The sequence below is a fragment of the Hemitrygon akajei genome, chromosome 5 (assembly GCF_048418815.1).
Source record: "Hemitrygon akajei chromosome 5, sHemAka1.3, whole genome shotgun sequence".
NCBI lineage: Eukaryota > Metazoa > Chordata > Chondrichthyes > Myliobatiformes > Dasyatidae > Hemitrygon > Hemitrygon akajei.
This window is the reverse complement of record NC_133128.1, coordinates 51,860,298-51,884,584: the sequence shown is the minus strand read 5'-3', so window position 1 is coordinate 51,884,584 and position 24,287 is coordinate 51,860,298. Positions and strand designations below refer to the sequence as shown.

The following is a 24,287-nucleotide window of genomic DNA, read 5'->3' as shown; positions in this document are numbered from 1 at the left end:
ACCACACAATTAAAAAGCAAAGACGACATAATTTTAATCACAGCTAATCCTTATTTTAGTTAACAACCAGGCATACAGGTGTGCGAAGAGAAAGAGAACAGTACTGCAGATCAACACACACAAAATGCTGGAGGAACTCAGCAGGTCAAGGTGGCATCTATGCAGGGGAATAAATAGTTGACATTTTGGTTTGAGACCCTTTATCAGGATTGCAGATCCCTCCAGGTAGGAGCAGCAGAGGGCAAAATGTCCCAGCCACATCACATCATTAAGTGCATTTGACATTTGATTGGGAAGAAATAGCAAATGACAAAGATTAATTTAATTGATGGAGGAATAAAGCAAGAGGATATAAAGAATTCAAAGAAAACACATTTGTTTGTCACCCATGTTATTTTCTAATTCCTATCTTTATGCCTTAATGTACATTTCCAATCAGCAGATCAATAAATTTTCATGATTGCTATATCACATTGTAATACCTATATTAAGTGTGTTAAGATGAATCCACACTGATATTATCAAGAAAGAAAATGTATATATAATGTTTTTCTTTAACTATTTTCTGCATAATCAATTACAGAACAAGTGGTCAGCTGGCTGGCATTTTTAATTTTGTTTCTGAAATTTCTTTACCAGCATTGTTTCATTGATAATTATTCCTACTGTCAACCTACCTGTATCACCCTCTACAAATGACTTAAAAACAGCATCACTATGCTATTTCTCAGCAGTTTGTAGGTCCCAAACACATGCATTTCAAGAAGAAAAAAATACTGCAGGTGCAGAAAACCTGAGATAAAAAGATGCCGTACATACTCAGTTGGTTAGGCTCGGACTGTGCAGAGAAACAATGCAGGTCGACAATCTTTCATCTGAATTGCATAATGCATTGAAGTAATACAATAATAAAACAAAAGCAGAAAGCTGAATAAAATATAACAGCTACAGAGGAAGTGCAGTGCAGGTAAACAATAGAGTGCAAAATCATTTTGAGGTAAATTATGAGGTTAAAAGTTTAGCTTATCATACTAGGGAACCATTCTATAGTCTTAAAACAGTGAAGTTGCAGCTGTCCTTGAGCCTGGTGACATGTGCTTTCAGGCATTTGAATCTTTTGCCAATTGGGATAGGGGAGAAGAGAGAATTCTTGTGGTGGGTTGGATCTTTGATTATGCTGACTACTTTACTGAGGCAACATGAAGTATAGGCAGACTCCATGGAGGGGAGACTGATTTCTATGATGAGCTCTGTCCACAACTCTGCAGTTTCTTGAATCAGGTGTAGAGCACCTGCATACCAAGCCATGATGGATCCAGATGAAATGCTTTCCATGGTGCCTCAATAACAATTGGCAAGGGTCAATGGGACCATGCTAAATTTCTCTACCCTCCTGAGTAAGTAAACGCATTGGTGATATTTATTGACCAAAGACCAAGACAGGCTTTTGGATGTTCCTCAGAATTGAAGCTCTGAACCTCAGCATCCCATTTCCTGCAGTTAATAACCAGCTCTTTTGTTTTGCTGGCACTAAAGGAATGATTACGGTAACTCTGTTGCTCTAATGGAGTGGGGGGGGGGAGTGGTATACGACAATATATTGGCAAAGTAAGGATTAAGTAAATGGGGAAGGAGAGTGCAGAAAAGGTTATAGGAAGTCTCAGAATGAAAGAAAAGACAAAAAGTTTAGGAAGGAATAAGGATTTAACTTCCGGTGACATGGAGACAAAACTGAAAAGGGTGATGAATGCAGGACTGAAGATGTTATATTTGTATGCATGCAGTTTACGAAATAAAGCTGAGAAATAAGGATCTTGAGGCGCAGTTAGAAATGGGCGTCGTGGGCATCACCGAGTCGTGCTCAGTCGGTTCCACTCAGTAACTGTTTCGCGTCGCACAAAGGTTAATTATGCCTTTCTACATTTCTTGCTCATTAACTCAGCTGAGCAATGATGAAGCAATACAATAAGCGCAAAGCGCAAACTTGTTTCATTACAGCGTTTGCAATCAGAAATCTTTGGTCCCCCGGGTGGAGTGTTCCCGCAATCTTCTTTGCATAAATTAAAAACTTTGGAACGTCATCAATGATAAGAATTTATCAAACTGACGCAATTCTTTAACTGCTACAGAACTAATGAAATCCTGAGAGTCAATGTGTGTTCACTTTCAGAGAGTCCAGCTTTCTATCTCCAAAAGTTTGCTGAAAACGATGGATTTAAACAGTGCGTTGCGACGTTTTTTTAATTGTAGAACCTTACATGGGCTCATTAACATGGGGATGGTGATTGGATGTAAACCCTATTCTTTGCAGTTCGGCTCGTTAATCATTTAAAGGCTATAACATTTTGGAGATGTCGCTAAAGTTGCAAAGTGATTAACGGAAATGTCGCCAGTGGGATTAACCAAATCCAGGGTTTCGGTTGCTTCTAAAAGAGGTGTGATTTCTAATCACATCCGCGCTGCTCGAAATACAATGTATCCAATTTACGTTTTTTTTAAATTCAAGATTTCCTATCAGAAATTTGTTTCGGTAGTTTTCTAATCCACATATCTGCTCGAACGCACATTTTGCATTCTACCCCCAATCCCAAAGATTTCGTCACTCGTTTCTGATTCTAATTAACGCTTTTATTACCGAAAAAAAGACGCACCATTCTATAGATACCAGGGTGCTTGCTACTAAAAATGGATTGAAAAATCCTAGTGATGCCGGAGTCGTGTCAGCCGCCAGCAGCTCTGATGCAGATTAATTATCCGTTTCGGTTTAGTTTACCACTCCCTTGCCCCGGGTGACCCCAGAGCTGAGCGATGTCTCAGACGGAAACTGATGAATAGAGATCAGTTACAGCGCTCTGCGTCTCACCTCCTGCTTACAGGGATCCCACCAAGGGCAGAGGCGCAATACCTCCTATGCAACCAACGCAACAGACAGCAACGGGATTGCAAGGAGATACGCTTCACAACTGCCTAACACATGAGACGCCTTTTCCTCTAGATCAGGAGAGTTTTCCGTCCTATTATTTGTAAGGCAAGAAATAAGTATACCACCAGCACAGTGCAATACTGCCTATTTTGCATGGAATAATAAACCTGTTACTCAGTATGTATATACATATAATGAATCAAAATCAAATGCTATTATTCAACAATAACCTTTGTAATTAAAAAATTCAAAATGGCAAATAAGGATCGTGTTTATTGGCTGCTGGATTTAACAAATCCAAAGGTTGTAGTGAGCACTGTTCAAAAATGCATCACGTTGCAACTAAACAACAAATGTCAATTTCGACACCTTTCTCTGTTATATTGTTAGTTTTATTGGGTAGTAGATCAAAATTAGTCCTTACATCAATTTGCACATGCTACGCCTTTAACAAGGTAAAGCGTTTCAGGGTCTAACTGCAAGATTATCAAAGTTTGATACCACACCATACAAGGAGATTTTGAAGAAAGGGTTAAGTACATGAGGCCAGTGTTGATGATTTTAGAGGTTCTGGGCTGGGAAGAGATTAGATGTGGGTTGGAATTGGGTTTGGGAAGGTTTTGAAAACAAAGAGAACTTTAAACTCCGTACTTTACTAGAATGGAAGCTAAATGTCAGCAAGGTAAGTATGAAAGTGTCTTGAATTGGTATATCGATAACAAACCAGTTCAGTTTAGGGCAGGTGTGAAAGGTGAAAATCCGGCTAGGGGTTATTCAAATCTCAATGCAATAAAGGATATGACTGGGAATTTCCTAGGAAGGCAGATGAGGTAGGGATTGGGTCAGACAATGCTATGGAGGCGGAAGTTGGTGGTTTCTGTGATTTAAAAAAAGGTTTCAAACTGAGGCAGGACATCAAAGCTGTGAGTAGATCGTTTCAGCGTCCGACGATGACTATGAAGAGCTGCAAGGTCAGTGCCGAGAATAAAGTGTTTACTAAAGACAATGTCTTCTTTTTCCAGTAATTAATTGGTGAGAATTTTAGGAGAATTTGCAAGTAAGACCTTTAAATTTATAGCCAGGGTCACATCCCCCATCTCAACACATGTTTAACGTTATTTCCACTAACTCCTACAATTAGTAAAGGTGACTTCCGATGACATATAGATTTAGCCGTGTCCTAACCTGGTATCTGTAATGAGACATTAACATTTTCTCATCGTACTTAATGGAACCTTTTGTACAAACAGTTGAAGGTGAAATCAAAATACTATAGTTTGTGTATGAGAATATAGCACAGGTCATGTCACCTTGTTCTTCCTGCGAAGCTTCCCGGCCGTACTAACACAGCCTCGAAGGACTGCATGCGAGTCTTCCATCTCCAGGATCACTGTGGAAAACGCTTCAGCCACGCTAGTCCAGGATCCAGATCTTAAGTTTCGCTGGAGGAATATAAACCTCCGTTTATGACTCCAGTGCATTTGATGCATTCGTTGGGCGACCGTCGACCGAAGTATGCCTCCCACACACAGCTAGCATTTGAGGCTCTGCCAACATCGTTCACCACTCAGAAAAGCGAAAACGGTCTTTTCCTGACCCCCGACAATTGTTCAGTTCAGTTCAAACAACACGATCTATTTTTTTTAAATCCAACTTCATTGAGTACAGATGATCTCACAATGGTCCCTTCACTGTTAGTTAGTTTGCGTGGAAAACGTTAGTTTGCATGCGTTGAAAAATGAAACGATATGTAAAAACATATACATTTTAGCTGAAGAAAGCTGGGGCATTACGGCCGCTTCTCTAAAACGCCTGGATAAACCAGCTCGTGTAATGGTGCTGCAGCGAAAATCTGCGACCTCCCAGCTCCCCCACCCAGTTAAAAAAGATTAGCAGCCTGTCGGGCTAATCTCTGAAGTTCTAGCGCCGCTTGTCTTTTGCAACAACAGCCTCCACCAGGATTATCTTCGAACAGAGTCTCGGGCCTGACTGCTACTTCCTGCCTTCAAGAATGTGGCCTCGGGAAATAAATTAGCTGCAATAAAGCGAAACAAAATAGAGTCACGTGAACGCGGCTGCCCATTCACCAGCCGCTTCGCCCACAACTTGAGCTCAAGTTTCTAACCCTCTGTCTCAATCCTTTCGAGACCGATTTTTAAATAAACGCATCAAAAGAACGCACGTTACACAAATAATCACGATAAGTTAGTTTATGGGTTATAATTTATAGATTTATTTGTCGAAACGAGTCACCCAAAAGCAACCAGCCCTAAATATTGGCGAAATATCGAGTATTTCCAGCAGATCTTACCTATCAATATCTTACATAAATGTACACTATCTCTCCTCCTCCCCCCCATTTCCCATTTTTGTGCTGCGCCACGAAAAAGATGTGGGTGGAAGTTTGTGTCTATTTTTCAGTCAGTAAACACCCCAGAAAGGTTGCTGCCCGGAGAAGGTCGCGGTGGCTCGTTTCTGAAACAGCAGTGGCTAGAATGCAACCGAATGCCCTTACAGGGCATCTCACAGAGCAGTTTACGGTCAACCGGTTTTGTGTGGGTGTGAAGTAACGTATAGGCCACATAAAGTAAGGACACGCTTTTCTTTTAGTTAAAAGAGACATCTTTAAACCAATTAGCGATTTAATAGTAATCCGGCAACTTTATGTCGGAAGTACTGATGGAAACATTCCACTTGCAGATTTTTCAAACGCAGAATTTTTAGATGATACGGCGGGATTTTAACTCTCGTCATTCATACCTCTGGAATACTGATCTAGAAGGTCTTTAACACATAACGACCTGTACTTCTTCCTATAGATGCTGCCTGGCCCGCTGCGTTCCACCAGCATTTTGTGTGTGTTGCTGTGTTTTTCAAAACTTGATTGTCAGGAATTTCGTTATGTCATCAAAACTTGGCATTATATTCTGTTTTTGATCATTAAGCCTGTCAGCGTCACCATCAATTCGGTCTTATTATCTGAATGTTGACCTCCCTTTTAGTCCATCTGGATCACATTTCTGGTTTATGATTTTCAAATCCTTGCAAGTCCAGTAAACTTGTCCACCATTTTGACATGATCTTCCGAAGCAGGCCCAAGGGGCGGAAAGGCCTAGTCCTGCCGCTATTTCTTACCTGTTTACACTCTTATGCAATTTATAGAAATAGCCTGATATTTTTCCTCATTGACCTCGATTATCAGACTAAATTGCCATTATCATTTATTTTGACCTCATTTCTTAAACATAGGGATTAAGTCATAATAATATTCCAAAGATGTCAGTTATTCTCTAATATCTCAAACTGAAAGTCGAATTTGGTGTGAGAGTCTGGACTTCAAGTATTGGCTGGCTATTTAAATGTGAAAAAGAGACACCACCATACGTAAGCCTGCACCTGTATATATTGAATAATCATGTCCCAGAATATTTTAGCTGTAATCACCTGATAATGTTTAGAGGCATGAGTATGTTTCCTTTTTTCATTGTTCTTGTAAAACTACATAAAACATAACACCTAGAAAAAGTGTAAATTTGAAATAAGGATAGAAAATGCTTAGATATTTAGCAGATCAAGCAACAACTTATTTATTTGGAGAGGATTTGAGTACAGGACTAGATCTCACTGCAATTATATAAACCTTGATGAAAATGCACCTGGAGTACTGTTTACAGTTTTGGTCTCCTAACATGAGGATATGTTTGCCTAGGAGTGGAACAAAAAATTCACTAGACAGGTTACACAGATGATGGGTTTGCTGTAGGTGAAAAAATTAACTGGACTAGGTCTGTATTCCTTGAAGTTTAAAAGTCTAAGAGGTAGTTTCATTGTAAATTATAAAATTCTTAAGTGCTCAGCACGTTGAAGGTGCAGGTGTTTCATTTACATAACACATCTCCAACTATTTCTAATATAAGATCATCTGCCTGCAATATTAACATTTTTTCTCTCCATAAATGCTACCTAGTTTACTGAATATTTTCAGCATTCCCTTTTATTTCAGTTCACCATCATCTTCTAATGTCATGTATCTCACAGTCCCCATCTCTTGACTATTCCTCAATCACCACCTTCTATTTACACTTCTCTAACCTGATCAACTATGCTTTTTAAAAATACATACCACAGATTCTCCCGGACAGTACCATCAGCATACTTTTCAGCTGGACAGTCTTATTTCTCCATCATTTCACAGCATCCCATTTGTTCTTTCCACCTCCATTGCTCTCTGTAACTTAAGCCAGTATTGTTCTGACACTTTACCCAGTTCTGTTGAAGGTTTGTTGAACCACAACATGAACTATATTCTTCTCTCTGCACATGCTACATGATCAGCAAAGTATGTTTAGTATTTTATGTTTATATTTAAGATTTCCAGCATCCACAATTTTTTGCTTTGGTGGTTGACATTACAAATGTAATTTGCATATAACAAAATTTCTCCAGTCTTTCAAAGATATTAAATTTTCACTGCCAATGACCAACTCACTGACAATTAGAAATTATTTTTAATTGACTTCATCAAGACCCTTAATAATTTCAAACACGTCCATCAATCGTGATTATGTTTTGCTCTTAAATGTTCACTTTATAACAAAAGCTTTTTAGTGATGCAAATAAAATCATTTTCAGAAGCTGCAAATAAAACTTCAATGTTTTGAGATTAATCTTCCAGTTTACACTGAAAATTGGATAAGAATGTCTAAACTTGAGGTAACCCATAATTTAACTGGATATAGAATTAGCAATTCATACTATTTTCAAAATCATGCAGATATTCTGCAAGAACAGCTTTAACAGTCTGTCCAATTAAAGACCTGTAGCTCTGAAACCTTAAAACATTCCTCCCTAATATGTAGTTTTTTTTGTCATTGTCTTCTTTTCTCAAATGCATTATCCCTAATCTGTTACATGCTATCACCCTTCAGCTCTGAATCAATGGGTCAATGGTTCAAGCATCACATCATAGATTAGAACACAAGGTAAACTAAGAAAATAAAGTTAGGCAAATAAATGCCAAACATGACCATGAACTCCAAATCACAATCGATAGGATGCAAAACTGGGCTGAGAAGTGGCAGATGGAGTTCAACCCAGATAATTGTGAGGTGATTCATTTTGGTAGGTCAAATATAATGGCAGAATCTGGCATTAATAGTAAGACTCTTGGCAGAGTGGAGGATCAGAGGGATCTTGGGGTCTGAGTCCATAGGACACCCAAAGCTGCTGCGTAGGTTGACTCTGTGGTTAAGAAGACATACGGCCTTCATCAACCGTGGGATTGAGTTTAAGAGCTGAGGGGTAATGTTACAGCTATAAAGGACCCTTGTCAGACCCTACTTAAAGTACTGTGCTCAGTTCTGGTCACCTCACTACAGGAAGGATGTAGAAACCATAGAAAGGGTGCAGAGGAGATTTACAAGGATGTTGCCTGGATTGGGGAGCATGCCTTATGAGAATAGTTTAAGTGAACTCGGCCTTTTCTCCTTGAAGCGGCGGAGGATGAGAGGTGACCTGATAGAGGTGTATAAGATGATGAGAGGAACTGATCATGTGGATAGTCAAAGGCTTTTTCTCAAGGCTGAAATAGCTAACACGAGAGGGCACAGTTTTAAGGTGCTTGGAAGTAGGTACAGAAGAGATGTCAGGGGTAAGTTTATTTTAAAACTCAGAGAGTGGTGAGTGCATGGAATGGGCTGCTGGCAACGCTGGTGGAGGTGGATACGATAGGGTCTTTTAAGAGTCTACTGGATAGGTACATGGAGCTAGGAAAAACAGAGGGCTATGGGTAACCCTAGGTAATTTCTAAAGTAAGTTCATGTTCGGCACAGCTTTGTGGGCTGAAGGGTCTATATTGTGCTGCAGGTTTTCTATGTTTCTATGAAAACATGGAAGCGAACATTCTGATACAATACTGAGAAAATACTTCTCTGTACTATTTTTGTACAGAAACCATTCATGTGAAACTGACTTACACCACCCAATGCAGTTACTTGAACAAAAACTGAAGAGTTGTCCCAGTGTTGTGATTGTTCAATTGTATCCCTCAACTAGAATCAATAAATACACCTATAAATCCTAGTGGATTGACTGCAGGCAACCACCTACTGCCAAAATGGCAGGGGTTCTGAACTAATTATGATGTGGTAGCAGAGTGGGAGTTAAATGTCTTGGAGGATTGAGAAAGAGATAGGGAGAAGTAACAACAAGATTCGTTATTGTGGGTGGGGTCAGGAAAAGTACTTCTGCTTCATAGTCAGGCAAGGTATTTTTTCTTTGTTAAAGGTCTTTCCAAGGAGTGGTGCTGCCGAAAAACACAAATTAATATTGTAGTGGTGATCTTATGCAGTAATTTCAGTTGCACAGGGCCCAAAGCATATCATACATAGAAATAAAATACCTTTTATTTCACACAACATGGAGGGCAATATACTTCCATTCAAAATTATGTCCATACTTTTGAACTGTTATTTAAAATACAGTTGGTTATTGTTTTGTGACCTTGCACACAAGCTGACCACAATGCTTTTCTTTATCAATGATTGGTGTAGAAGTATTTCCTTAGCCATGAGGCACTTCAGAATGTCCTGAAAACAAGATCATCAAGTGCACAAAATTTATTTTATTTACATGTAACCTTTAACCAAAGAATCAAAAAGGTACAACAGCAATGCAATGAACACACAATTACAAACGGAAAATAATTGGACAGTATATAACTCCACCACAGTATATAAGTCTCAAAATAAGATGGAACTCAAAATCCCTAATTTCTCATTTCCTAAAATGAACAATGATTACAACTTTGCAGATACTGCTAAGTGCAGCAGAAGTATGTCATCAGGTCTTATCCTTAAGAAAAAAATTCTACTCAAAATGCATGAAAAGTAATATCCAATAAATCCTTCATGACATTTGCAGATCATACAGATGATGAAATTGAAAATGTCAAATGGTGGGGTGTGAAGTGATGCAAACATAAAAACTGTGGCCCTTCATGAGTTGGAGCCAAGGAGTTGAGATCGCATAGGGGGAGAAAGAATCTGCTGGAAGCCATCAGTTTCATAGCAAAAGAACAATGACGGAAAATGTGATCATCTCCAGTGAGTGGAGTCAACCTTGACACCCCTTCTGACTAACAATTGAAACTTGATCATTTCTTATCAGGAATAGAGCAGAATAAACCACTGATGTTTAATTTCCACTCTGATGTAAACTCCAACAGATCAAACCCCCCTCCCCCCAAAGTCCCCTCAAAAATGAACAGGATCTCACCTCTCCTGGCTTCTCATCAACTGAAAAACATATATATCTTTACTGACTAACCAGCCAGATTAACCAAAAGACCAGAACTGAAAGAGGCAAGTACCAGCCAACAAGCTGGAATCAATGAAGTGACTCTTGGTAAGCAGAAAAGACATTGTACCTTCTAAAGTGGCCAGGAATGTGACAAGGAAGGTATTAAAAAATTCATCCCAGTGAGTAGAATCTGTTTTTCCCAATGAACATGGAATTTAATATCCCTTCCCCATAAAGCACAAGTAACAAACCCCAACACTGATCTTGAATTTTTGCTCATCTCCTAAGTCCGCAAGATTTGTCACTTTTTCACTCACCCTGTCTCATATTCCAACTTCCAACCTGTGTCTGTTTCCAACTCCAGCTCAGGCTTGACAGAATTCTCTTATTTCCCCTTATATCTCCCCTTCAACACAGTCTCCTGATAACTCCTAATTCCTCCCTAACATCTTATCATCCCTTCCCAATGTTCATCACCTATGCCTACTGATAGATAGATATATTTCCCTCATTCACCCACCACTTCTAATTCAATTATTCATCAGCCTAAAAGATTAATGATAAAGATTAGCTGTACTTATCACATGTATATTGAAACATACTTCAAAATACGCCATTTGCACCAAATCAAATCAGTGTAGATTATGCTACACTACTGTGCTGCTCCAATGGGTTACAATGAGCCTTTAAACATATTGCACAATTCTTAGTATACGTATGGATTACTAAGGTAGGTAAATGGGGACATTTAGTTTTGTTGGCATCACGGTGGCAAAGCGGTTAGTGCCAACACTTTACAGTGCCAACGATACAGACTCAATTCCTGCCGCTGTCTGTAAGGAGTTTGAATGTTGTTCTTGTGACCTCATGGGTTTCCTCTGAGTGCTCCAGTTTCCTCCCAAATTCTAAAGATGTACGGATTACTAGGTTAATTGGTCAAATGTGTATAGTTGGACAGTGTGGGATCATTGGGCCAGTGTGGCCTGTTATCATACCATCTCTAAATAAATAATTTTAAAAAATTTACTCTGAAGGGTGCCACAGTAACATTGCAGTTAGCACAACTCTACTGCAGCTCAGGACTTCAGAGTTTGGAGATCAATTCTGATATCCTCTGTAAGAAAGTTTGCACGTTCTCCCTATGAGAGCATGGATTTCCTCCGGGTGCTTCAGTTTCCTTCCACAGTCTACAGACATACCAGTTAGTAGGTTAATTGTTCATTATAAATTGTCCTGTGATTAGGCTAGGGTTAAATAGGTGGTGCAACTCGTTAGGCCGGTTCCATTCTGTATCTCTAAATAAAATCAAAATAGAAGATGATGCTAGTTGTGACCTATTGCAGAAGCTACTTTTCAAAGTACAGTCGTCTGACAACTAACTATTCCATTAACCTATTTCCTTTATACAGTCGGCCCTCCTTATTCGCGGGTTCAACCAAATGCGGATTGGGAAAACCCGCAAGTTTTCTCTCCAGCACTTGTTTGAGCATTGTTTGCCTCGTGTCTCGATCGTTCGCTACTTGTGTTGTGAGCGAGAGGAAGGAGTTTAAGGCTAGTAAGGGATGGCTGGCTAGCTATGTAAAGTGCTACAGCCTCAACGTCATGGGATCACAGAATCAGGATCGGCTGATGCCAAGGTGGCATCAGTGTTTCCAGAAGAGCTATGATGGTTGCGTCTGTACTGAACATGTACAGACTTTTTTCCCTTGTCATTATTCCCTAAACAATACAGTACAACAACTATTTACATTGTATTATGCATTATAAGTAATTTATAGATGATTTAAAGTATATGGGAGAATGTGCGTAGGTTATATGCAAATACTACGCCATTTTATATACGAGACTTGAGCATCCGCGTTTTTTGGTATCCGCAGGGGGTCCTGGAACCAATCCCCTGCGAATAAGGAGGGCTGACTGTATCTATTGCTAAATTGTTGTAAGATGCTTACATTTAACAATTGCTTAATAGATATTTTATAAATCCTCTCAAGTTTCATGATAGATTAGTACAGTAAAATTGAAGCTTTATGTGTGAACTCAGTAAAAACATTCTTTTATTTATTCCCTTTTCTGAAGAGCAGTATAAACAATTTTTTTCAAATAAAGTATTTGGAACAACTTGCTGGGGTACTTAGGTTCTATGTTAAATGTAATTTCTTACTTTTCCAGACATAAATACATCAATCAGCACTTATTTTGTCACATCTGTGCAGTCCCTCAGCAAAATCACTGAGAAACAGTGTGGTTTCCACAAATACAGTAAAAACAAGTACCGGTAGTCTCTTTCCTTACCACCCTCTCTCAGTCCTTCCACTATTAGCAAAACTATTGCACCATTTCTCAGATATACAAACACTGAAAAATATAGAACTCCCCTAAAATATGAAGGCTGAAGATACTGTGCCAAAAGAGTCAGATGTGTTCCATGTATCTAAACTGTACATAGTTGGTTGGTAAAAATGGCTGTCTGAACGCAGGAAGCACTCAGTGATGTTTACCAGGGGTTCAGCACCATACTGCAGTAGATTGCTCTGACAGTCCTCAACAGAAGACAAGTTTTACGTACCTAAGTGCTGGTTTTGTATTTTATAAATTTTAATTTTAAATGACCCAGGGTCAGAAAACAATACTTCTTTTTCTCTCTCCAAATCCAAAGACGGGGGCTATCCATTTAAATGAACAGTAACTTTGATTCTATGCCAGGTCAAACTGGCATAAAATTGGGTCTTCCCAGTCTAAGAAATACAGGGACCAGTTAATTGGCTCCAAATGGAGTGACAGTTCCCTCTCCTTGGTACTTATCATCATTGAAACAGACTTTTCAGAAAGGGTTACACAATAGTGCAAGAGTTAGTGCTGTTATCTCTTTTTGTAGGTGGTTGATGAGCATATGAAAATGGATAGGTTGTAGAACTATATAAACCTAAAAGGGGATGGGGCTGATTGGATTGTGCTGCTGGGAACCAGCATGATGGAAATAGATAAATAGCCTCCTGCCATGCCATAATCACTAATAACTACGGTGTTATATGTGGGCCACATGTCAGTTCCATGACTAAGAATGCTTATCTCTGCAAATACAATTTTTCTCCACACCAGAAAGCTATCAGTCAATTCCTTCTTACTCTCAAAGATGACTGTTACAACACCATGCCTAGTCAGCCCTACTCATTCTGTGCTCTCTAAACTTGATGTCATCCAAAGCTAAGGTGCTATGTCCTAACTTGCAATGTCCCATTCTTACATTATTTTAGTGCTTCCTCAACAACATTACCTTCTAATTAAATCAACGGTTGGATAAAAAATTCTTTGATTTCTATTTACTTCACTGACTCACCCCTCCTGCTCCTACCAATCTCACATATTCATAACCCTTTTTCTGCATTCCTCCAATTGTGGCCTCTCAAACATACCCACCCACCTCTGCACATTGCCTCTGGATTGATCCATTCTTACACAGTCCATCAGGATTAATGATGACTTGCTATGACTCCAGTTCAGTGGGTTCACAGTGGAACCTGTAGACAGGTGGGATAGGAAGTTTGTACTCTTTCTGCTTTTTCCCCTGGGTCTCTAAGCATTTCCAATGAATAGAAACAAGCCTCTTGATGGCATCTTGAATGTTCCTTTCCCATTTTGGGTGGTTATGAGACAGGGATTCTGTTTAGTCAATGGAAATACTACACCTTTAAAAATATCCTTGAATACTTTGAGAAAATAGAGCAAATGACATAGGTTATGGAGTGAAGATGACACAGTTTTTCAATAGTTCTGTAGATTTGCTCCATTCAGTAAGAAACTTGTTGGAGCTGCATTATGATGTGAAAGATTGTGAACTATAAGACTTAAGTTCTTGGCTTAAGTTTGACTCTAGAATCATCACACTTGGATTTTTAACATGTTGAAATCATGTCCCTGTGCCTCCAGATGTATGTAATATACACTGCAATTCTGGGAGCAGCTGTTCTCTCAGGAAGAAGTTAAGGAAGATCCTAACAATGACTTTTCTTAAAACAAGAAGCATGGTAAAGCATAGATGCCTCCTTTCTTAAAGATGTTCACTACTAAGATGAAATGTCATCTTTGATGATATGATTGTGGATTACTGAATAAAGAGCCTCTCCACAAAGTTCTAGAGCTGCACTAGGGGTATGATCTGCTTTTAAAATCAAGTGCGTTCAACTTATTATCAGTCAGGATGTCAATGAGGCTGAACAATGTGTCTTGTTATGAAGTCCATCTCACTGAAAGGACAGATCTTATGGAAAATGTTTTGATGTGTGCCTTTCAGTAACCCCCCCCCCCCCCCCACAGCCTCTCTGTTCTATGTTCACCTCCTTTCTTGGTTCTCACTAGGATGGGCATTTCTAAGTTAGAAGTGGCATTAATAGTGTTGATGAACATGAGTTTGATATCAATGAATTACTGGACCTCATGCTGTCTTTCAATCCACCATGTTTCTTAGGTGGTCCTCTTCTGTAGTCCGGCAATGAATGAAGCCAATGTGGGAACTGTAGTCTCATCCATTATTCGTGCAGTATTTGACAGTGGAGTAGGTAACATTGGGGATGTTGTGCTCTTATTACCACCCATACAGTGCTTCACTGTGCTTTCCTGATGCACAGCCTTGAGGTTATCACAACTCCAGCACTGGCATCAATCTTTCCAAACTCTGAAGTACCCTTCTTTAAGGTGATCCTTAAAATTTCACATTGATAAGCCTTTGATCGTGTGAATCAACTGCTCACGTCAAGTTTTGTTTTACAATATCCCCGTGAAGCGCCTGAATTCAGACATTAAAGGAGCTATATACATACGTGGTTGAAAAACCCGGATATGCATCTTAAGGCTGTAAGCTTCAAGCACTTTTGTATTATTCATGCCCAGAGCTTTTGAACAATACAGTCCAAAGACTCTCACAGACTTCTCTAATCACTTGTACCAGTTTAATTTACTTCCTTGCGTGTCCCCGCAGCAAAAATATACCCTGACGTAGTAGATAGGGACAGAATTTCCGATACCATTTTAATTACCGCAGTTATAAATAACGACTCAAATGATATGCGTGCGGGGAGGGGGGAAATACACTGGTCCGTGTTCCCTGCAGTACAGTGTATTCTGAAAAACATTACATGTCCTTGTGTCCGTTGTATTCCGATATGATATCTTTCTCCTACGGCATCCCCGCGAAAAAGACATCAGTGAGAATTTACATGAGTGAAATCAATCTGTAACACGAAAATAATACAGGCGAGAACTTGTACCTCATCCACGTATGTAAATATTTAAACCAGGATGGAAAGTTCCTTCCGCGCTAATTGGTCGTTTAACGCACATGTTACAACTGAGATGCGTTCATGAATTGCTTTATTCCTGACATCATGATCAAACTGAGATTGATTTTTGATGTGGTAAACTGGATTTATCAAGATAGTGTCATGCTTTTTGACTGATAAATCGATATCGTGTGAAAATAACGACTGGAAGTCCAATTATAGAATAGTTAAATTCATAAATATCGTTACCACGTTGTACATCAGTAAAAAAGTTGATGAAAGGAAATACGTTGCATTATGTATAAAAGTTGCTGAATGTATGTTTACGTTGATTTTAAGAAGACATTATCTACATTCTTAGAACAAGAGATTCAGCAATTCCCTGGCAAAACCTTGGGGAATGTGGCTGCCAGGGTGAGAGGGGGCAATTTTATAAGTAGTTTGCCCTTACCCGGCGTGGCCTTGTCCCTGTCCTTCGAATTATTACCCCTTGCAGTTCGGAAGAGCCCAGTACCAGCTCGACATTGTAAAACGTCAATCAGCAACTGCCAGCCTATCCGTGATAATAGGCAATCAACACAAAATCACTGCCGCAAGGCATTCTCACGCTTACAAAAGAAGCTCAATTTTGCACCGCGCCATAATTAAACCACTGCGATAAATAAATCAACTTCTGGAAGAAAATATTTATAGGAAATAATGAAGCTTTGATTGGCGAATGTCCTTACATGTTCTTAATTCTTTTACATGTTTCCGTATTTAACTACCAGAAAGCTGTTTAATTAAATTAGAACTGACCGACTCCTATCGGATAAATCTACAAACGGCTTTCGCGTTGGTCGCACAGAACACATTTAGCAGCAAAACAGAAAGTAAATGTTCAACAGCAAACGTGCACCAAATCACCGTTTCTTCAAAGACTTTAATACGAACCCACACGAACTCTGATGGAAATACTGAATGCCCTTTAAAAATTCAGGTTGCGTATTGAGCACATCAATCAACCATCGTACATCGAGAATGAGGACACGCTCACAATTTTGCTGTTGTATACACGTAGGCTGTAGCCATGTAAACGGTATATACGGTTTAATGTGTTCAGTCTGAAGAAGCGGATGGGGGAGAATTACAAATGTGCAAAACATTTTGAAACTGAGACCACGAAACACCTGGCAGAGCGATCAGGCTGAATGAGACGCCTCAGTGCGGTATCGCGGCTTCATCTCTCATTACATGCTTGTGTCAGCAGAATGGCCGTGAACTCATTTCCTCCCCACTGCTGCACCGCCAAAGGAGAGGAACAAAACACGTTCAACAATGCTTTCTACTGAACAACCTTAAGGTTCTCTCTGCTTGGACGTCAGTTCAATGGAGGAAATAAAACACATACACGCCCGCGCAGTTATTTGGGTGATCGCGACCACCTGGAAAAAAATAGCACATGTAGCATCACAAAGTGCAGAATGAAATGCAAAGGGTGTGTTAAAAGTTCGAGCAACACTAGGATTATTTTAAAATGTGACCAATGGTAAACGGATTGCATCTCGAAGTTACATCTGTGCGAGCCTTTTAAAGGGAAATATGAAATGAATAAAACAAGTAATTTATCTCGTGTCATGTAACCACTCCTCCTCCTCCCCCCCCTCTCTCTCTCTCTCTCTCTCTCTCTCTCTCTCACACACACACTCTCTCTGATAAGCCTCCAGTGTTCGTAAGCGAAACCCACCCATAGAACAAACAGGTATGCACAGGTTACGTAGCAAGATTTAAAAATTAAATCCTGAAAATTAGGGAAATAAACGCACTGCAATTTATCACTCTCACCCCCCCCCCCCCATCGTTTTCCCTGCCTTATAGGCGACAGCACGAAACTTATGGCGGGTCTCGCTTCCTCCCGGAATTCAGTTACTGACCAGCACAAAACAGCTAGTACGTGAAAATAATCACATTATTTATTTAAAGTTGCGAATAAAGTAAATTACGTCTTGCTTAGCGGGACTTAAATGACGGAAAACTCCGAATTGTATTATGTGGTGAGTTTTTTTCCATTTAAAAAGAAGTAACTATCGTCGAGCTCGCAGTTAGAAACCTCTCTAACCTTGGTATTTTAACCGCCCCCTTTTTCCTTTAAGCAATCGTTCCTCCTTAAATGAGGTCCTTGAGCACGCGGCTTCAAAAACATCAGAACTTCCTTCCGCTCAGCTGCATACTGAAACCAGTTTATTTCAAAGCAGCTCGAGTCAGAGTAAAAGCGCGCCATCCTTTCCCAACTTTCCGCCACCGTTGATGCATCATCATTCTCCCCACCCCACCCCCTCTCCCTCCGGCACCTGCAAAATCTCGCTTGACATATCCAAACAACCCAGAAATTTGCAAATACGAGAGAAGAAACATCAATCAGCAGAAACCAGCTCGACCAGGCCCTGCCTATCAGCCCACAAACACATTATTACTTCTTTGTATCAGAGCTTCACAGATCTTTATGGCTGCGAGGCACCGCTCCCTCCCCCTCATTGTTGTAGCTAATGTTTCGCCAAACAGCTAGTGTGCAAAGTCATGATGGTTCGTGCTGAGAGAAACATACCCGCACGGTGGCCTCAGCAACGCCTCGCTAAATCGCCTTACCGGGAAGATACAAATATGGGATATTTCAATGAACGTCCTTTTTGGCCGCATTGTTTGGAATTAAAATAAACTTTACGTTTGTCAAGCCTGGTCAAACTTGATTTTATTCAAAGAATGGAAATCAAATAAACATGAGGGAAAATTAAATCAGCAACCAAATGAATTAGCATTCATATCAGTCCTCGTCTCTGAAATACTTTAATATTTAAGTTATATGGAAGATTTTTGATACCCTCTGCAACACAATCTGAAACTGGGTGCGGAGTTCCTTCGGTTGAATCATTCTAGCCATTTAAAAGTATTCGGTATATTTTTGAAGACTTCCAGCCTCTACATCCAAGTTTACCAGTTAACTAGTTCGGTAAATAAGCCTCTCTTCGAAAAGGACGAGTCTAAACCAACATGCACGGAAATATTTGATACAATTTCTCTAAAAGAGTATCAAAACAAAGAACTGTGGTTGAAATTACCACGGCGCAGCAAACAGAGAGACCCCGAAGGAATAAAGCGGATCGGAAGTCGGAGTATTGATGTGATAAAATAGACATGGATTGTATGTACATATATAAAATGTTTAGAAAAGCTCTTATAATGCTGTGGCACAGACGGCTCCCGGGTCGTATGCTGAGAAGTGAGATTAACACAAAGACTGCTTCCTGGCCAGCACGGACACTGTGGGCCGATCTGCTTCCGTTTGTATAATAATATTTATGTCGTGTAGTTTAGTTTATATACAATTATCGCGCTAGTTGTCAGTGACGGTTCTTAGGCAATCCTAATTGTTCACTTTACTTGCAGGACTGTTTCTCACATTCGCCCTCACAAATAGGAAAAGGGTGTTCAGTTTACTTTTAAATTCTCTCAAGACCAAACTGATAGTAAATATTAAGTAAGTTTGGTCATTACGGCAGCAGAACAGTGCAGCGTGTTTGAGAACTTAATTAAAATGTCTCCAGTCGGTGTACAAATCAATATGATGGCTATGGTAAAAGTCGTAACCAATATGACTTTTTCATTTTAATTGGATATATCTCATCAATTCTGTCAGACAAAGCTCGTGAGGTTTTAATTTCAGCAACAGACTAGGGCCTATTTGGAAATAAAACTGCCAGATGAAATTCTGTGACGGTAACTGGGTACGAAAAGTAAACTAAATGCCCTTGAGTCACTTCACAGTGGCAGTGTGCTTCGTGACCTTAATTCTGCAAAGGCAAAATATAGTCACACATTATAAAATGTTGGTATACAATAGATCTGTGTATAGTGCTCTCGCTCTGTTCGATATAAACCATTATGAAATATTACAAAATAACCAATGCGTGTTCAAGTTTATATTCAAACGCTTTACGAAAACTAATTTACGCTTTTAAACTGGATCAACCGTTTTTTTAAATTATCAGCTGATCTCCCGTAACATTTCCCAGAGATAAATCAGGATCAAAATGTAGCCTTAAAGCGAATGTAGTACTCTCGATATAAGTCAGCCTCCATTTTAACTGCCATTTTAGTTTTGGTTCGTATAACTTAGTTATGAATTTGTCACACAAGTTGATTTTGGGAAGCGTACTGCATGGGAACTTGGAGAGTTTCACTGCAGTGTAGGGAAGGAATCAATGAAAGGTCAGATTTTACCGTCTGCAACTGGCCAGGTTGTTGGTTGGTGGGGTGGGGTGTGTGGAGTGATGAAATTCTGAGGTATGGATAACCAATACAGTACAGGTATCTCAAAAAATTGTAAGAGCAGAAACGGAGTTAAAGTTTGGGTCGATCATATTTCACCAAAACTCTGTTTCTCTCCACAAACGCAGGCAATCATGCTGAGTGACTCCATTAAATTCAAGCAACACACACAAAATGCTGGTGGAATGCAGCAGGCCAGACAGCATCTGTAGGGAGAAGCACTGTCGACGTTTCAGGCCGAGACCCTTCGTCAGGAGTGATGCTGCCTGGCCTGCTGCGTTCCACCAGCATTTTGTGTGTGTGGCTTGAATTTCCAGCATCTGCAGTTTCCCACTTTTCAACTTCTCAAATGATTATCTAAATGGAGGAGATCAACAGAGATCTCAAGAAGTGAGGCCATTCTGTGATCTGAAACTAAGGTAAGGATTTCAACAACAACTGAGTCTTGCTGAAGTGGGAGACAAGTTGAAGTGCAAGGTGAACAGGAACTAGTGCAAGTTAAGATAGATGTAACACAGACTATATATGGCATTGGGGTGTACCCATTTAAATAGGGAAACATAATTTTTGAATTCCTACAAATAACACGGTGGCTTACTCAAATACTTTCTGATGACTAGGATTACAGTATATGGTCATAACATTTCAACCAGTTATGTGCGTTTATTACTTTTCGTGAGATAACTGCCACAAAACAGCAATTTCTGAAATCAAACATTTTCCTATCCATTTCCTTTAATATTAAAATGAATGGGAATAAATATCCATCCATTCATACCGAACTGACCGTTACAAAGTTTGGACAGCGCAGGCAGTTATTTTCTTAGATGTATTGAATACTACTGAAAGAGGCAACTGGATTCAAAAGTGGGGTAAGTTCAATCTGTGATGTTATATCTAGAAGACATGGAAGAGATTTTATTGGGAATGCTGAAAAAATTCATAGGTTAAGTAGTGTTGGTGGTGAGAAAAACAGGTTTCCACCATCTGCAGGTTTCCAGTATCTGCACTGCATTTTTCTCAGCAGCTTTTACACTTCATTCTGCATTGTTACTGTTTTACCTTATAATAAAGTTCAAAGTAAATTTATTATCAAAGTACATTGCCGCCACCATATACAAACCTGAGCTTGGTCTTTTCTGCAGGTATACTCAGTAAATCCAAGAACCATAACAGAATCAATGAAAGGCCCCAACAGGGCAGACAAACCACTAATATGCAAAAGACAACAAACCTTGCAAATACAAAAGAAACAATAAATAATATAAATAAACAATAAATATTGAGAATGTGAGATGAAGAGTCCTTGGAAGTTAGTCCATACGCTGTGGGAATGCTCCAGTGATGTGGTTAAGTGATGATGAGTGAAGTTACCCCTCTGGTTCAAGAGTCTGATAGTTAGGAGTAATAACTGTTCTTGAACCTGATGGTGAGATTCTTCAGCTCCTGTACCTTCTTCCTGATGGCAGCAATGAAAAGAGAACATGACCTGGATGGTGGGATTTCCTGATGATGGATGCTGCTTTCCTGTAACAATGCTTCATGTAGATGTGTTCAATGGTGGGGAGGGCTTTGCCTATGATGGACTGGACGGTATACACTACTTTTGAAAGATTTTTATACCAGGTTGTGATGCCACCAGTCAATAAACTCTTCACCACACATCTGTCAAAGTTTGTCAACGTTTTGAATGTAATGTGCAAATCTTTGCAAATTTCTGAGGAAGGAGAAGCACTGCCCTAGTTTCTTTGCATTTACAATTACATGCTGGGCCCAGGACAAGTTCAAAGTAAATTAACTCAATGCACTGTACAATGATTTGATCTATATAAATGATATGCAAGGCAAGCTTTTCACTCTTTTCATGTGACAACAGTAAACCAAGACCAAAAACAATTGTTTATTTTTCTTGGTCTATGCAATATTTTGGTAATTATCAGACATAATAGGTATACAGTTGGAAAAAGCTGTGGTGAAGATGGCAAAAATTCACATCTTTGCTCATGATACATTGTATCTCCAAATGTGCACAGCTCTCAGTAACACAGCACTATAATATCCAGAACACATCAAGAACAGACATTGATGAAAGTAAGAAGCATTAACTTGTTTGGAGGAGTAACAAGAGTTAGATGGGGGATTCAGAGGGAAAAAAAGAGGGCAACTAACAGTTAAATAGCAGCTTCCTTCAGATGTGAAGACAGGTGAAATAGATAATTTTTGAAATTACTTTGAGGAGAAAATAATCAATGAAATAGTAGTCTTTAAAAAAAAACTAGGTCAAATAGGCAAAAGCTAAATATCAAGAGAGGTACCAGAGGATTGGAAGATACCAATGTTCTGCTGTTTAAAAAGGTTTTAAACATAAACTGTAAAATTACAGGCTGGTGAGTCCGACATCAGTTGTGGGAAAGTTATTGGAAGGTATTCTAAGGGACCTCATAAGTATTTGGATTGACACAGATTGATTAAGGATAGTCAGCATGATTTCTGTGTGGTAGGTCATATCTAACCAATCTTATAATACAGTTTTTCGAGAAAGTTAATGAAGGCAAGGCAGTGGATATTATCTACATAGACTTTAGCAACGCATTTGACAAGGCCCCACATGGGAGATTGGTTAGAAGGTTCAGTCGCTCGTCATTCAAGACAAGATAATAAATTGGATTAGGCATTGGCTTTGTGGGAGAAGCCAGAGAGTGGTAGTAGATTGTTGCCTCTCTAATTGTGACTTGTAGTATGCCACAGGGATTGGTGCTGGGTCCATTGTTGTTTGTCATCTGTATCAATGATCTGGATGATAATGTGGTCAACTAGATCAGCAAATTTGCAGATGACACCAGGACTGGGGATAGTGGACTTTGAGGAAGGCTATCATGGCTTGGACAGAGGTCTGCATCGGCTGAAAAATGGCAGATGGAACTTACTGCAGACAAGTGTAAGGTTTTGCACTTCAGTATGAGCAACCAGGATAAATCTTACACAGTGAAAGGTAGGGCACTGGGGAGTGTGGTACAAACAAGAGGATCTGGGAATACAGGTACATAATTCATTGAAAGTGGTGTCATAGGTAGATAGGATTGTAAAGAAACCTTTTGGTACATTGGCCTTCATAAATCAAGGTATTGTTTACAGGAGATGGGATATTATGTTGAAGTTGTAAAAGACATTGGTGAGGCCTAATTTGGAGTATTGTGTGCAGTTTTGGTCATCTACCTGCAAGAAAGATGGAAAAAAGGTTGAAAGAGTAGAGAAAATATACTTGGATGCTGCCAGATCTGGAGGATCTGGAAGACTGTACACCTTAGAACATAGAAGATTAAGAGGAGATTCAATAAAGGTATACAAAATTATGAGGGGAAAATGTAAGCAGGCTTCTTCCATTGACTACAACCAGAGGTCATGGATTAAGGGTGGAAGATGAACAGCTTAAGGGGAGCATGAAGGGAAACTTCTTCACTCAGAGGATTGTGAGAGTGCAGATTGAGCTACCAGCACAAGTGGTGCATATGAGCTTGATTTCAACATTTAAGGGAAGTTGGGATAGATACATGGATAGAGGGAGTATGGAAGGCTTTGGTCCTGGTGCAGGTTGATGTGAGTATTCAGCTTAAATAGTTTTGCTATGAATTAAATGGTCTGAAGGGTCTGTTTCTGTGCTAGACTTCTCTATGACTCTGTCAAAATGAATTGCTATGGTTAGCTTTATAGTTTAAAAAAAACATAATAAGATGATAATGCAGGAAATACAAAACCAGAGTTAATATTTTTGGGACACTGAGAACTATGGAACCAGTGCACCTGACTGATAATGGGTTAGTAAATCAAAGAAGAGACGAGAACTACATAAAGGAAAACTGTCAAAATCAGCAGAGGAAAAATCAAACTATAGCAGTGTTGGATATCTTAAGTAAAATATAAAATGCTAGTAATTCTGCTCAACTCAGAAAGCAGCTAGAAAAAGAGAGAAAATAGGAATAAGATAATCACTGAGGCCAATGAAAGATCAACCTGAAATGTTGGCTGATACAGGCCCTTTGGCTCACAATGTTATGTCACATTTTGACCTGCTCTAAGATCAACCTAACCCTTTTCTCCTACATAGACATCTATTTTTCTACCATCCATTACATATCTAATAATTTTTCAAATGCCCCTAAATGTATCTGTGTCTACCACCACCCCGGCAGGGCATGCCATGCACTCACCACTCGCAGTGTAAATAACTTTTCTCTGACACTTCCCTATACTTTTCTCCAATCTCCATAAAATTATGCCCCCTGCTATTAATACTTCCAACTTGGGAAAAAAGTCCCTGGCTATCCACTCAATTTATGCCTGTTATCATTTTGGACGCCCTTATCAAGTCACATCTCGTCCTCCTTCACTCCAAGGAGAAAAGCCCTAGCTCACTTAACCTTTCCTCATATGAGATGTTCTGTAATTCAGGAAGCATCCTGGTAAATCTCCCCTGCACTCTC

At 39.5% G+C, this 24,287-nt stretch overlaps 1 protein-coding gene across 6 annotated transcripts in view; it reads right to left on the bottom strand.

Moving 5' to 3' along the window:
* Positions 1–24,287, bottom strand: part of bcor (BCL6 corepressor) — a 283,650-nt gene that overhangs the window by 150,089 nt on the left and 109,274 nt on the right. Inside the window, exon 1 of one of the 6 annotated variants that reach the window (XM_073045542.1) lies at positions 4,234–4,941. The exons of the other annotated variants lie outside the window; for them this stretch is intronic. Coding sequence (XP_072901643.1) covers positions 4,234–4,413 — 180 coding nt within the window. The 5' untranslated portion in view covers positions 4,414–4,941. Of the gene's footprint in view, positions 1–4,233; positions 4,942–24,287 lie in introns of those variants that run through there. 6 annotated transcript variants of the gene reach the window in all.